Raw genomic sequence first — 15,821 nt, forward strand, 5'->3', positions numbered from 1 at the left:
CCATTTTCTAGGCATAGATTTTTCCATTTGTACATAGTTTTAATATCACAGATATTAGATATTATAGGTGTCTTTCCATATTGTTAATAGTATTCATGGGCTATGTATCCTAAAGGACCAATAATAGTGTAATTTTTTCCATGCAGAGCAATGAATATATTTATGAGTTAAAAATTTCCACATCTAGAACTGATTCATTTTTAAAATGTTTATTTTTGAGAGAGAGAGAGGCAGAGAGAGGAGAGGACAGAGAATCCCAAGCAGGCTCTGAGCAGAGCCCAATGTGGGGCTCAAACCCACAGGCCGTGAGATCATGACCTAAGCCAAAATCAAGAGTTGGACTCTTAACCAACTGAGCCACTCAGGTGCCCCTAAAATTGATTCTTTTTCAGAGAATTTGTCAAAGGGTATAAACACTGTTAAAACAGTTCATATGTACTGACAAATGTTTTCTAAAAGGTTTGTATCAACTTGCCTTCTCAAAAGTCTGAACAAGTATGGATCTCATCTCACCAAACAGAAAAGTCATTCTGTCCCTCTCCTAATGGCCAATTCTCCCTATTGCTACACTGGACAGCTCCCGGGGTCCTTGCAGGGGTCTAGAGCTCAATCTTTATCATTGTGGAAGAAAACACGACATTTAGAAGTTGGACATTTCTTTGGCTATAAAGAAAATCAACACAAACATACACATAGATACATATACACTCATAATACAAAAGTTCTTCATTATAGACCCAAATGGTACCCTCGATAAGGATAATATTTCTCATTAATCGGAATTCAAAGGGAAGAATGGCGGGCTCCTTATTTTTCTTTTTTTATGTGCCATCTGTCTTCTAAATAATGGACTACTGGTTACAGGTTACAGTCATTCTGTGTGGCCCTGACTTGGTCTTTTGACCAATGCAATATTGCCTCTCACACACAGTGCCACCATATGCCACCTTACTCTGAGCCAAAGCATTCTATTTCCATTATTTCATTGATTTTAATATTTCACTGTACAACAGCATCAGCAATACCATGGTTTGAATGTGCATTGTTAGGTAACTGAAGACAAAAAATTCATAAAACTCCATTAAAAATGTGCTTTCCAAACTGCCATTAGCTCTATTCATATATTATTACGATCTAGTGCACTTTTCTTTCACTCACCTTGATTCTGCCTGAGCTCGTATGGTTTAATCATTAGTGCCAGGTCACTGCTGTGCAATATTCTGACAAATAATGGAATCCATGAAGGAGCACTGTCTTTGCAATATTTGATCATTGTCCCATCATCACTTCTCAACTTGCATACACACACAAAAACTGAGCTCCAAAGAGCCCAGCTCTATTAAATAGCTCCTTAATTCCAAGATGCAGAATGAGGAAGTTTCTATCAGACTGGAAATGCTAGCCAACTCCCAAGCATGACAGAGTGCAGTGCAGCGGAATGCACTAACAACTTGACCCTGGCATTGGAGAGAAGGCGTCCTGTTTTCAATTGTGTCTAAGCATTACCTACAACACTAAGGCTCATAATCTTCAAAGACCGAGTAATCCCCTTCTATGGCCTCATGTATAGCAAGCAAGGAAGACCCAAAGTTTTAGAGTCTGAGTGTAGAACATCCTGAAAACAAAGGATCCTCAAATCTATGTTGTCTAAGGGTAATTTTGAATTATCCTCATAACTTAGTAGCTCTAGTACAGACTGACTTATATCATCTAAGTTCTAAGCCGAGGAGACATTTTTGATATGTGATACTTAGGTTGTTCTCATAAACATGTTGGCTTTATTTGTGTATGAGGATGGCATTTCCTGCTATTTTCTCTGCTTTTCTAGTTACATTGAATTCTGGGGTAATCTGATTCTGAATTAAAAAGGGAAATTGGATGGTATCTTTCATGCAATTCGGCTGAGAGGTCAAACTGTTACAATCCAATCTTGGAACTATATACGGAGATTTGACAGTTGCTATAAATTTGAATGAAGTATATGGTTCATAGTGTTTTCAAAACAACTGTGTCGCTAAAGAACTGCATGGCTTAAATCCAAGGGGAAGAAGGCCTTTCCAGCAGAGATGACAACAGCTTGACTTAAGATTCTACTCTGATGAATATAACACATCCAACTGTTCTCTCAGGATAACTGCACACTGCTAACTGAATAGGCAAGAGACTGGCTCTATGCAGAATACTCAAAAGAAGTGTAATTAATGAGATACCATCTTTCATCTGGCAAATCTGCAAAGTTGTGTTTGTGTGTGTTTTAATTATGATCCTTAAGGCTCACAAGAGCATAGCTAGAGAAGGTGTCCCCTCAGATGGCTTATGAGAGTCCAGACTGATGCATCCTTCTGGAAGGGTAATTTGGCAATGCTTATCATGAACCTAGACTCTGGCTCAGCAACAAATCCCACGTTAAGGACTCTAGCCTAAAGAAATAGAGTTGTAGCCTAAGATACATGTAGAAACTCATTGCTTGGATAAAGATATCTAGATCTAGATCTATACAAAATAAATAACTAGAAACAACATTAACAGTCAATAATAGTAGGTTAGGTAAACAAACAGAGGTCCGCCTAAGGATGACATACAGAGCAGGAAAAATGAAAACAAGTGGCCTCGGTATTTTAGAGTGGACAACTAATAGAGCAAAATCAACAGGCCAGAAACAGGGCGCCTGGGTGGCTCAGTTAGTTAAGCATCTGACTCTTGGTTTCGGCTCACATGATCATCTCATGGTTCATGGGATTAAGCCTCATGTCGGGCTCTGTGTTGATTATGTGGATTATCTGCTTGAGATTCTCTCTCCTTCTGCCTCTCCTGTTCTCTCTCTCTCCCAAAATAAATAAACATTAAAAAAAAAAACCCACAAAAGGCCAGAAACAGACTCAAAGATGCATAAATGTGGCATGTGACAATATTGAGGAAAGAAAACAATATGTTGGGACAAACTACACAATAATCTGTCAAAAAAGAATAAAGATTTTTCAACATGGATCCTATATATGATCATATATATAAAAGTAAATAGGATTAAATGTAAAATTTAATAAGCTAAATGTAAAAAGTTAACCATGAAAGTACTAGAAAAATATAAGGGAGTGTGTGTAGAAATTAAATTACCGGTCAAAAGATCTTTTCTAAACAGTAGTAGCAAATGAAAACGCCACAGATGAAAAGATTGCCTCATAATAGAAAGGGATACTACAAGTTGGGGGAAATATTTGCAACAAGAGAGTCAGAGGGTTAATATTTTTAGTAGAATAAGCTCTTAAAAATTAGTGAGATGGGGCGCCTGGGTGGCTCAGTCGGTTGAGCGGCCGACTTCAGCTCAGGTCATGATCTCGTGGTCAGTGAGTTCGAGCCCCGCGTCGGGCTCTGTGCTGACAGCTCAGAGCCTGGAGCCTGTTTCAGATTCTGTGTCTCCCTCTCTCTGACCCTCCCCCGTTCATGCTCTGTCTCTCTCTGTCTCAAAAATAAATAAACGTTAAAAAAAAATTAAAAAAAAAATTAGTGAGAAAAAGTGGGACAAAGTTGTGGCCATTTCTATTTCTTTGTGAGTTGCCTAAGAAATATGAAAAATATTCATTCTTACTAATAGCCTAAGAAATATAAATTAAATAATAATGATTTATCATTTTGAAAGATATAATGTCCAATATTGGTGAAAGTGAAAATTACCCAAAATAATAAAAACAGGTCCTCTCATATAAGCTGGAGGGAATATAAATTAGTTCCATTCTATTGCAGGCAAATTGACAACTTATTAGAAATCTTAGCATTTGTCACATTCTTTGAACCAGGACTTTGAATTCAAGGGATTAATCCTCAGGAAGTCATTTTGAACCTGCACAACAATTTGGTGCTGAGACTATTTGCCGCAACAATGCATATAAATATTTAAAAAGCAGAAACCACTGTAATGTCTTCAAATTGAGGATAATTAAAGAAATTAAGTGATATTATGAATGGAATATTATATGGTCACTAAAATCATTATAGAAACATCTAACATGACAAAATGTTAACAGCATATTATTAAAAGCAGAAAAAACAGATTATAAACAAGTTTAGATTATATGTATCATCTAAATAAATTATAATCTAAATAAATTATATATATATATGTTATATATATGATTATATATTATATATATATATGATATATATATATATACACTGTGAAATCTTGGTTTGCGAGCATAATTCATTCTGGAAATATGCTTGTAATCCAAAACACTTGTACATCAAAGTGAATTTCAAGAACCATTGGCTCAGCTGTGATGATGTGACATTTGGCATCACGTACTAATATTGCAAGACATCACCCATTCATCACGTTAAAGTTTAGTAGAAATGTTTGCACGTCTTGCGGAACACTCACAGAACAAGTTACCTGCAATCCAAGGTACATATGGGCTCCATGTAGGCTCCATGCTCAGTGTGAGGCTTGAACTCACATTGAACAACCCTGAGATTAAGAGTCACGTGCTCAGGAGCCTGGGTAGCTTAGTCAGTTAAGTGTCCAGCTCTTCACTTCAGCTCAGGTCATGATCTCATGGTTCGTGAGTTCAAGCCCCATGTCAGGTTCTGCACTGACGGTGTGGAGCCAGCCTGCTTGGGACTCTCTCTCTTCCTGTCTCTCTCTGCCCCTCCTCTGGTTGTTCTCTCTCTCTCTCTCTCTCTCTCTCTCTCTCTCTCAAAAATAAATAAATTTACCTTTGAAAAAAAAAAAAGAGTTGCAAGCTCTACCAACCCAGATAGCCAGACACCCCTGAAAGACTATTCTTTAAATTAAAAAATGCAACATATGTATAAATTCACATAGAAAAAGCCAATATATATGTGTTTGTGCATACCTATACATAAATAGTGATTTTGTATGGGGAGATGATTTTATTTGTATGCTTTAAGTATTTTCCATTATACATGTACTTGTTTAAATAAAAAGCACTCATTCCACAAAGAAAAAGAATTGACATTCAACTTTCCTTAAGAAGGGCCCAGGAAGGGTCTTGGATGGAAGATAGGATAGAAAAGTAAGATCTATTATATATTCAAATCTGCTGCTATGAACAGAAGAGAAAATGAAATCAATGTTAAGGAGTAAGAGCTTTGCTTGCAATAAGGAAGCCCTTGGAAGCCATTCTGACCTTGTCCCTTTCATGGACTGGGCCTGGGTCCTAAATAGCCCCTTTCACCTAGGTCCAGGATGAAAAAAAAATGTGGACCATTCATGAGAAGACTCTGACCAGAGCAGGGGCCCAGGCTAGGCTCGGGGCAAGTAAACACCCCACTGTGCTCATGGCATGACCAGCACAGGCTGTGATACCCAGGATGGCAGGAGAACAGTGTTGTGGACAAGACAGGGTGATTTTCAATTTTCCTTGGTACTACTGAGACTTCTCAGTGTATGCTACAAATCCCATTAGCTTCTGGAGCAGTAAACACTTTTCCAAAGTAAATACTCCAAAGTGAGGCCATAAATGCCCCCGTTGCATTATGCGAACACCTCAGAATCACCTCAATGCTGTGCCTCACGAGAGGACCTCTGCTCTCCTTCCTGCAAGCCTGTAATTCATGAGTGTGCAGTTTCCTAAATCTTTTCTTAGCTTTTTGTGCTAGTGTGGTGTAGCCTCGGGCCATCACTATCTGTTCTACTTCCAAAGGTTTTAATCATCTCCATGCTTCCCTCTCCTTCTTCCCTCCTGCCTTAATAAAAAGCAACTTACAAGGGGCACCCATATGCCTAGAAGATTTTCTGCATTCATAAAGTTTAACACTTTCTGCACCAGAGAGGTGCAGTCCTGATTTTCTTCTCGACACATCCTGATGCTGGTTTCTTCTAGACAACACTGATGCTGGTTGGGTTGCGCAGGTGGGGTTGAGAATTACTTTTGTTGTACCCCAATGCCATTGGTGCCCAGTAAACTGCTTATATTTTTAGAATGGTAGAACATATTCCCCTACTTGGTCCTTATTGGTTTTCTAAATGGGGTCCAGAAATATGTCTTCAAAGGATGTCACTGAGTGTGAAGGACAGGAGGGTAGTCATTAACCACATACTGCTGAAATGATGTAAGACTGAGCCAATCTCTGTGTCAAGGAGGGGAATTTCTCCTCATGTCAGTTTTCTCCTATGGAGCTTTGTTAGGAATGGAGGGATTTGCTTGGGCTTGGCAGGGCAGGTAAAAGAGGGTTAACTGACATATCCAAGTACATAAAATTCAGTTTTGTCGCATTTGACTCAATTACACCTCACCAATAACAGACAAGAAAGCCAACAGAAGTGTATAAAGGACCATTATTCAAGACAAAGAACTAAGTGGTCTCACTTACCTCTAGTGTAGTTAATACAATCTTCTCAACTGAAGAAAAATAAGCCTCCCACAAGAATTGTGTCTGCTGTCTAAGTGCTAGGATTTTATCCTGATGAATAGACCTGATTGTAGAAGGAATCTGTAACACAAGGTGAACACATAATAACTAGAACTGTAAAACAATGAGATACCATTTGATCAAAATAACCCACCTGGGTTAGGCTTTTATACTTCATAGCACTCAGGTTCTAGCGTACAGATCTCCCAAAAATCACCAATCCTTAAACTGAAATGCCCTTAAGAAGGTGTCAGGTACAGACAAACAATACTTACTGGGGATCAGCTTTGACCACCTTTAATGCATGGAAGTTAAAGTTACCTCTAAGATTTGGTAGCAGCTTATCAGTTGCTCAGGGTTCCACAAATCCTCAGTCCTGCACACAACCACATTCTATAGAGAAAGAAGCTATCAGCTTTGGGGAAAGGCTGAAAGATATCATCCTCCAAACACTTCCACGACATGCCATGCCAGGGACTACAAATGATCTACAAAAGGGCTTTTAAGGGAATATCTCTGAGTCTCTCCATTTAATCTGCAGCTGGACAGTCATTTCTATATGCACACACCTGCTACCTCACCCTGAGAGCTCTTCTGCTCCCCGACCTCTCTTCCTGCCTCTAGCACTTACCCCAATGATCTGCCAAACATCATCCATGTTCAGCCATCACTGTTCTCTACCAGGCTACATGATTTTAAAGGAGAGATCTATGTCCTGTCCATCATGGTACACATTTTAAGGCTAGAAGAGTGATTTTTATTCAAGAAATAAGAGTTAAACTGAACATGGCCATCTGAAGCCACCATAGGGATATCATTATTTTTTACCAGCAATATAGCTTAATGATTAAGCACAGGGACACCAGAAGTTAGACCAAAGTGGGATTCTTGGCTCTAACATTTACCAGCTGTGTTTTCTTGGACAAGTTACTTGATCTCTCAAAGATTCTATTTCCTCATTTATAACATGGGGATACTGTACGAACATAACAAGGTTGTAATGGAGATTATCTAAGTGCTTCACACAGTGCCTAGAACATAGGAAGCTTAATTAACATAGCAAATTATTACTACCACTATTATTATTATTATTATTATTATTATTATTATTATTATTATTATTTACATAAGGGTCAAAGTTGGATCAATTGCTGCCTAATGTCTGCATGTGAACTTGCTTGGATCTGGAGCTCTGTCTGACATGTACTTCCTGGGTTTTTGGTGAGTTTGCTGGGCTTGCTCCCTAGCTTCACCTATAGTTCAAGGTCTATTTCATTTATGGAGTCTATACTCTTAGAGGAGAGTCCTTGTGATTAGCAACTGCTCTCTTGTGCTCACCTCTTTCTGCATGCTTGCTTTGCTAATGTGTAACTAATCAGACAGATGTGGGGGCCTGGGCTGAAGTAGGGATGCTCTGTTAGCTGCTTTAATAAGAAAGTTACTCACGGCATTGTGACCAAGCCCGTATCTGAATTTCCACTAGGGGAGAAGGAGGTGGTAGCACATTTTTTGTCTTAAGACTATTCTTCGAAGGAGCAATGAAACCGCCTCACAATAAGAACACAAGGACAAGCTCACTTGCTTTGGCAATATCCTAAAGCAGATACCAAATCTGTGCCCCAAAGTGTGTATCTGGATGCCCACCACTGAAGAAGCATGGAGGCAACAGGTAAAGGAAAAGCAATGGCAGGCAAACATTAGCCCAGAATCAGAGCTCAAGGTCAAATGGAAGTAAAATACCCTTGGAGAAGGTAGAAAAATCATCCATATTGTGGATCCTTGCAACGTCAAAGACTATTTTTATTTACTGAGAAAATTACCAAGATTGCCAAAAAAGACTAGGAAAAAGCTACCATGACCAATTTCATGATCAGGTTCTCTTCTAAATGCCAATGGTATTTTCTAAGAGTCCTATAGGTAGACTTCACTGTTTTGTCATGATCACAGGAAACCAGTCCATTAGAAAATGCCAAAAGCTACTGCCACTGTGTAGTCTCCAGAAAACTAAGTGGGCTGAAGTTATGAAAGAAGAGAGGGAATATCATATATTAACCTACCAGTACATTCCCCTCTTTTATAGAAGCCACAACTTGATGTTGGGACATCAAATAAAATACATGCTACCTGTTTGTACGTATAATATAAGTGACAGCCCTTTGCAAAGTGCTCTGGAAGAGAATTCCAAGTGACTGAAAAGACAAGAGTTCCAAGTTTTAATGGCATTTGGCTATTGGATATTAATCTGCTTGTCCTGAGAGACAGGTATATGCGAGAGTGATAAATTAATTCCAATTTGGCCGGATTGTTCAGTGTGGCAGAACTCATTGAAGTCTTAATAAAAGGTCATGTATGGCAACAAAACTAATGGAATCTACCAAAATAGATATAGGAAAGCAACATTCAGCTCTCCTGGTGACATAATGACAAGAATATATTGAAATAAAAACATCCGAGCTGTTCTAAAACAAGAAACGAAAAATCGTAACATAACAACAACATTTCCCAGAGCAGACATTTGGGCTCGGTGCCAGACCTTTACAACCATTGTCAACGACAGTGCAGTCGCTGTTCAATATGGAGGCAGCTGTGCAAAGACAGACTGCGTACGAGATGGGAAAACGAGAGCAAGTTTGGGTGGGTGCAGGATCGAAAACAAAATCTTCAGAGTCAAGCAAAAAACTGCTGCGGAAGGTGAAATACATATCATCTTTGGTGAAACATTAGAAGCTGGACAACCGCATTCAAGTATCCCAGAATGCCCTCCTGTCCAAGACAAACTCCCAAGTTATTCACATCAAATTCACAGGAGCATTGGTAAACAACGGGAGATATTAGGGCTGATGTTTTTTATTCTTTTTAGTTCCCAAACTTCCTGTAATGATCATGTATTATTTTAAAAAAAAATCATAAAAAGGAGGAAAGAGGCAATGTGGAAAGGACCCACACAGATCAGTTTTGTCTGGCCTTTCATGAGTCAGTGTTTTCAGCATATGCCATTCTGCCTGGGGAGGATTTCGCTAGGTGACATATTCTTCTTTTGTGTTGGAGGTCCCAAGGGCCATAGAGTGATCTACCTGAGTACCAGAGAGAAGCCATGTTTTGGGAGCTGTGTTCAGCTTGGCTTGCCTAATCCATAGCGCTCTTGATTACAGGTACATCACCCGTTGCTTTAGGAAGACTACTGTGTTACTTCACCAGCCAGCTAGCAGACTGGCCAGCAGCACAAGCAGAAGCAACAAGAGAGTTAGAAACTCAATTTTCTTTTTTTGTTTTTTAATGTTTCTTTATTTTGAGAGAGAAATAGAGAGCAAGAGGGGGAGGGGCAGAGAGAGAGGGAGACAGAATCCCAAGCACATCCCTGATGTGGGGCTCGAACCCACAAACCATGAGATCATGACCTGAGCAGAAATCAAGAGTCAGACGCTTAACTGACTGAGCCACCCAGGCGCCCCAGAAACTCAATTTTCCCAATAATTTTTTTTTAAAGCTAGGACATTAAAAAAAACATTCTACCATATTGTGGTAGTTTAAGATAGAGTATATACTGCCATCAAAGGAAAACATTAAAATATTCTATAATTTTAGAGAAAGGAGTATGACAAATTATGTGGAACCTACAATATTATTACATGAAAGGGCTTTAGAAATCCTCAGTGACTGACAATTACTGCCCTTGGATTTCTCTGTATCATATTCCTCTCCCCAGGCAGCTCCTGAGAAGTTCAAACTTTTATTAGGTATCCTTGTAGAAGACTGGTTGACCATATATGAGTGGATTTATTTCTAGGCATTCTATTTTGTGCATTCGGTCTGTATCTCTCTCTATATGCCAGTACAGTATCATTTTGATCACTGTAGCTTTGTAATGTATTCTGAAATCAGGAATTATGATGCTTCCAGCTTTGTCCTTTCTCAAGACTGATTTGGTTATTTGAGGTCTTTTGTGGTTCCATATGAATTTTAAAATTAGTTTTCTACTTCTGTAAAAAATGCCATTGGGATTTTGATAGGGACTGCATTGAATCTGTAGATCAATTTAGGTAAGATGGCCATTTTAATAATATTAAGTCTGATTTCTGCAATACAGGAGAACATGGATGAACCTGGAGGATATTAGGCCAAGGGACGTAAACCAGTCACAGAAAAGACAAATGCTGTATGATTCTACTTACCTGAAGTCTCTAAAACAGCCAAATTCATAGAACTAAAGAGCAGAATGCTAGTTGCCAGGGTTGGGGGTGAGGAAGAAATGGGGAGTTACTAATCAGTGGGCATAAAGTTTCAGTTAAGCGAGATGAATAAGCTCAAGAAATATGTAGTACATTTCCCCACAGTCAGCAATAATGTATCGTGCATTTAAAAATAAGAGGATAAATCTCATCTTAAGTGTTCTTGCTACAGTAAAATAAAATAAAATAAAGTAAAATAAAATAAAATAAAATAAAATAAAATAATAAAATAGAGATCCAAATGGCAAAAAAATACATTTAAAAAACCAATTTTATCAGAGGCCGCTCTTTTAAATATACATGTTAAAGATTAACACTGCTCAGGCTCCCAGACCAGATCATTTGAGCAATGATAACACTAATTATACGAATCAACCCTAGAGACCTCCCTCTTTCTGAAAATTAATCTGAAGGCAATTACAGAAACAAGGGAAAGGAATATGGAGTGGCAGGATGGTACAAAAGCTCTCTTGTATCATTTCTAAAACTCCTGGATAGGGAAGAGGATGGATGTACACCCCTTCTTCCTTTCAAGTTCATGCCCTTCACCTGCCACTTCTCCTTTTCCAAATATATTCCCTAGACCTGGGCGGATTTTGTGTTGGAAAGTGAACAATGCCATATTAAATGACTTCATATTCGCCACGACACAGGCAATTTTCTCCTGATAAAATTTCTTTTATAGAGCTGACCTTTTGGATTCATCTTCTTTGAAAGTTTGGACGGCGGCAGCAATAATACACTCATCTGCTGAAGGCTGGAGCCCCTTCCTTACCTGTAATAACAATCTCTCATCGCCTATGACGGCAGCTTGGTTCCAATTAATCACTTCAGAGAATGGCAACTCCCATCCATTGCTGAGCATCACAGGGACACAGGCAGCCTGGGTGAGGAAGGGGGCATTCATGAGTGTGAAGGAAGCAGCAGGGGGACATTCCAATCAGAGGTGACATCAGTGCAAATTCAATTACTGGCATTTCTTGCTTGGATCATTGCATGGATCCTGGACTGCTTAGTCCAGAAGAAAAGTAAACTTACGGGGGTGCCTGGGTGGCTTAGCTGGTTAAACTTCTGACTCTTGATTTTGGCTCAGGTCATGATCTCACAGTCTGTGAGTTTGAGCCCCATGTCAGGCTCTGTGCTGCGGGTGCAGAACCTGCTAGGGATGCTGTCTCTGTCTCTCTTGCTCTCTCTCTGCCCCTCACCTGCTCATGCTCTCTCTCTCTCTCTCTCAAAATAAAGAAAGTTAAAAAACCAAAAAGGAAAAGTAAGCTTATATGAGTTATCAAGTCATGTGAAGGCTGTACATATCCAGCCAAGATTTTAATGTTTGCAAGTCTTGCCCTCAAATGCTAAAACCCCATTTCTATTCTAGTACATGGTTTGGCTGACCTTACCTCCATGGAGACGGCTGGCCTTGTTTGAGAAGTTTTATTGATGTAACAAAATCGTGCACCAACAATATCCTAGCATAAAACCAACCTTGAATATAAACAGTTTTGTCAATGTAACTGCCACAAGTCTGCTTGTGAAGTGGTTTATCCCACTATCAGGTGCAACAAAGAGCAAAATGGGGCTTGGCATTCCTAATGAAGCTTTTTGTGGACTTAACTATTACAGGGTGTTCACCTTTCCCTTGCTGTGCAAACATCTGAGCCAGAACCTTGTTCCGTGTCACTGTGGAGGGATCCAAACCACTGTCGTTAACAATGTACTGTCTGCACAGTGATCTGACAGCCAAGAAACGCCAGGCTAAGGACACGGGTCTGGTTCCAAAGCAGAGAACAATTTGCTTCGTGCCACATCCGAATGAGGCTACCAGAACATTAGTGACCGTATGCTTCACGGAACACAGAGCGCACTGGAAAGGACCTTAAAGAAAAGGAAGCTCTTCTGTTGAAGGACATGACAGAATGGTGTATGTTACGGAGTACTGTGCAAAAAGCATAGACTCTGGCAAGGTGCAGAACATAGAGGGGGAAGAACAGAGAGGCCAAGAGGTAAGGAGTGGAGGAGGAGAATCTCAGCTGGGAGCACGCTTTCTCGAGATCCAGGAGGGCTGGTTGCAACTCTCAGGTGGTTAATGTCGGACGAGTGTCTCATCTGGTGAGGCATTTCTGCAGAGTGAGGTTAATGAGCAGAACTTCACACAGGCCCCGGAGCTGCAGAGCCTCAGAATAGCTGGGCCAAGTGAATAGCGTGACCCATTGTGCATCACTCTTGGAATTTAGAGGCACCAAGAGATGACTGAGGAGGATGAGCAGAAAAGACAATTTGCTTTTTTTTTTTTAATTAAAAAAAATTTTTTTAAACATTTATTTTTGAGAGACAGAGATCGAGTATGAGTGGGGGAGGGGCAGAGAGAGAAGAGAGAAGGAGACACAGAATCCAAAGCAGGCTCCAGGCTCTGAGCTGTCAGCAGAGAGCCTGACATGGGGCTCGAACCCATGAACTATGAGATCATAACCTGAGCCGAAGTTGGACACTCAACTGATTGAGCCACCCAGGTGCCCCAAGACAATTTATTTTTTGGAAGCACCACCAATAAGCCATTTTCTTTCTTTTTCTTTTCTTTTCTTTTTAATGTTTACTTTTGAGTGGGGGGAGGGGCAGAGAGAGGGAGACAGAGGATCTGAAGCAGGCTCTGCACTGACAGCAGAGAGCCCGATGTGGGGCTCGATCTCACAAACTGTGAGATCATGACCTGAGCCGAAGTCGGATGCTTAACCAACTGAGCCACCCAGGTGTCCCCAATAAGCCATTTTCTTAAGCCAGGGCTCTTGAGACCGGCTTCCAGGAGCAGAATAGTGTCTGCAAGGCTGCTGTTGGGCAGTCAGATCCACCTTCTGTCGGCAAACATGTCTCTGAAGAACACCTCCTCTCTGGTGGTGAACCGTTTAATCTTCTCAGGTCCAAAGACAATTAGTGAATCCTCTTTCCGCCCCATCTCTTATAAAAAATGTCACAGACTTTCTTGGGGAAACAGATTCCAGGTGTTCAAGGCAAACTATGCATTCTGCTTAGATCCCCGCAGAAAGGTTAAGGTTAAATCCACCCTGACTTCAGTCCTCAGCCCTATTCTGGGGAGGTCTTAGGGTCTCTTACCTGCAGAGCCTCCAGGAACCTGAAGGACCCAAGCCTGCGACCACGAGGAACCAGACAGAAAGTGGCATTGTGCAGCATTTCCCGATAATCATACCTGGAAGGAGAGGAGGAACAATCAGGAACAATCAGCAGACGAAGACCCGTGAGGAGTGGCAGGGTGAGGGGAGGGGACAGTGACCATCTGTGGGTGTATACCTAACATGGAATTACCCAGAGCAGCTCAGGAGACACGCTGGGCAGGCAGTTCTCACTTTCCCTTTGGGGAGTGGGGGGTGTTGCATGAACAACAAATGTGAACTTTCACGAGGGGCAAAGTAGTTAGGGTGTTTTGCAAGCAGTACATGAAAGGCAAGTCTGATGTTCCCAGTAACAATTTGGCTTGCCCATGGTTTGTTTCCAAAAATCAGATTTTTTGTGTCTTGATGAAATGTCTTGTCCCCATGAGCTTAAAAGCAAAAGATCACAACGAGTAGTTCTTGTTTAATGCCATGTCATTCAGCAAAACTAAGACAGTCCTTGTTCCCCACCCCACAAAACCATGCTGTTAAAACCTACCCAGGAAACCTCCATTACAAGCACAGAACATTTACTTTCTCCTTCAAGCTGGAGTTTCTACGTTTAACCAAGAATATGCAGCGACGCCAGACAAATACTCATATATAAGAATGGATAACATAACTTACAGGGGAAACACAAGAGAGACAGAAGGAGCTGGCCTAAGAAATGTGAAAATAAGAATAACAGGAGAAAAAAAAAGCATAGCGTGGGGTGCGGAAAACCAGGGTGCAGAAGAGAGGATTGTTTCTTTTACTCAGATACCACTTGACGGTACAACACGGTTCTTGCGCTTGAAAAAAGGCAAAATATAACATGAGCGCCGGCTGTCTCTTTAGGCTGGGGAAGTGCAGGAAAGGCGACAGGCATTTCATTTTGTTTAGGGATATCCCCTTAAAAGTGGCTTCTGCAAACACATTCCTAAACATGCAGTTTCAGGTTCATTATGAGTTTAAGCAAACTTGGGAAAGCAGAAATGGCTCGTGCCCTGTGCAAGCCTAGATTCTCAGAGCTAAGATGAAATCACTCTCATTTTTCAAGAGCTTGCAATGCTCGGCAGACAGGTGTGACTTTGACAGTAGCATATGTCACCAGCATTTTCTGACTCTAATAGTCTAATTTAATCATAGCCTGAAGGCATCGGATTCTTCCCTCCTCGTTTTGGGATACTGATATATACATTTATATTTTTAAAGTCCACATCTATTTTTATATTCTCATACAAACTAGGCATATGGGAGTAAGCCAATTTTCAATTATAAACCCGTCATTAAGAAGAGACATCATGCAAAGGACCATTTGCTTAAACAAGCTTGTACAACTAATTTGCACAAGAAAAGGTCACCATGAATGGATTAAGATTATCTCCATTGAGAGTAAAATAAAAACCCTTGCTGCATTAATTAAACTGCAAAATAGACTTGAAAGGAGAAAAGATTTTTAAGAGGGCTCAAATTTGGCTAAATAAGAAATATTAAATTATGATGGTAATGCCTTCTCCTTTGCTCACCAAACACGGGAAGTAATTGATAAGTATCTTCAAATTCAACTGTTAAAAAATGTCTGGCTCTCTCCCTTAACCGATGAAGAGGGAAATATGTGCACACACACATATACTTATAAAGTTTAAACTCAAATTGTTTTAATATAAAAAGGTCAAATATACTTCAGACTACAGCAAAGTTTAGTAAGTGCCCAGAATAGAAACCCCTGAGGGATTAGCACAGAAGGTCCTACACCCTCATCATTAGGCTGCTAAAAATGTAGAACCCTATTAATGTTCTGGATTGTAACAAGTTTCAAAGTTGCCAGTTGCAGAATTTACTTTGGGGAAGGAGTAGAGGTAGAGAGAAGGCAGAAAACTTACAGCAAAAAATTCACCTGACAGTTATTCTAGGGTGTTGGTTTTTAAGTGGTGGCACAGGAGTCTTTGCTGATGTAGGGGATAAAGCTTACATGATTGAAGCTTGTGTTCATTCATACAGCAGGTAAAGGGAGATGTGGGATGAACATCCTTGCCACTAGGTAGCTGTGACATTAGGAATAAAACACATGAGCACTAGG

The 15,821-nt window shown here is 40.3% G+C and overlaps 1 protein-coding gene across 1 annotated transcript in view; it reads right to left on the reverse strand.

Moving 5' to 3' along the window:
- The window catches only part of EXT1 (exostosin glycosyltransferase 1), a 286,181-nt gene that overhangs the window by 22,087 nt on the left and 248,273 nt on the right, over positions 1 to 15,821 (reverse strand). Inside the window, exons 2-4 of the mRNA XM_042924329.1 lie at positions 13,704 to 13,797; positions 11,374 to 11,481; positions 6,331 to 6,450 (exon numbers count right to left, since the gene is read on the reverse strand). Coding sequence (XP_042780263.1) covers positions 6,331 to 6,450; positions 11,374 to 11,481; positions 13,704 to 13,797 — 322 coding nt within the window. The remainder of the gene's footprint in view (positions 1 to 6,330; positions 6,451 to 11,373; positions 11,482 to 13,703; positions 13,798 to 15,821) is intronic.

This window comes from Panthera leo, chromosome F2, assembly GCF_018350215.1.
Source record: "Panthera leo isolate Ple1 chromosome F2, P.leo_Ple1_pat1.1, whole genome shotgun sequence".
NCBI classification, from domain to species: Eukaryota; Metazoa; Chordata; class Mammalia; order Carnivora; family Felidae; genus Panthera; species Panthera leo.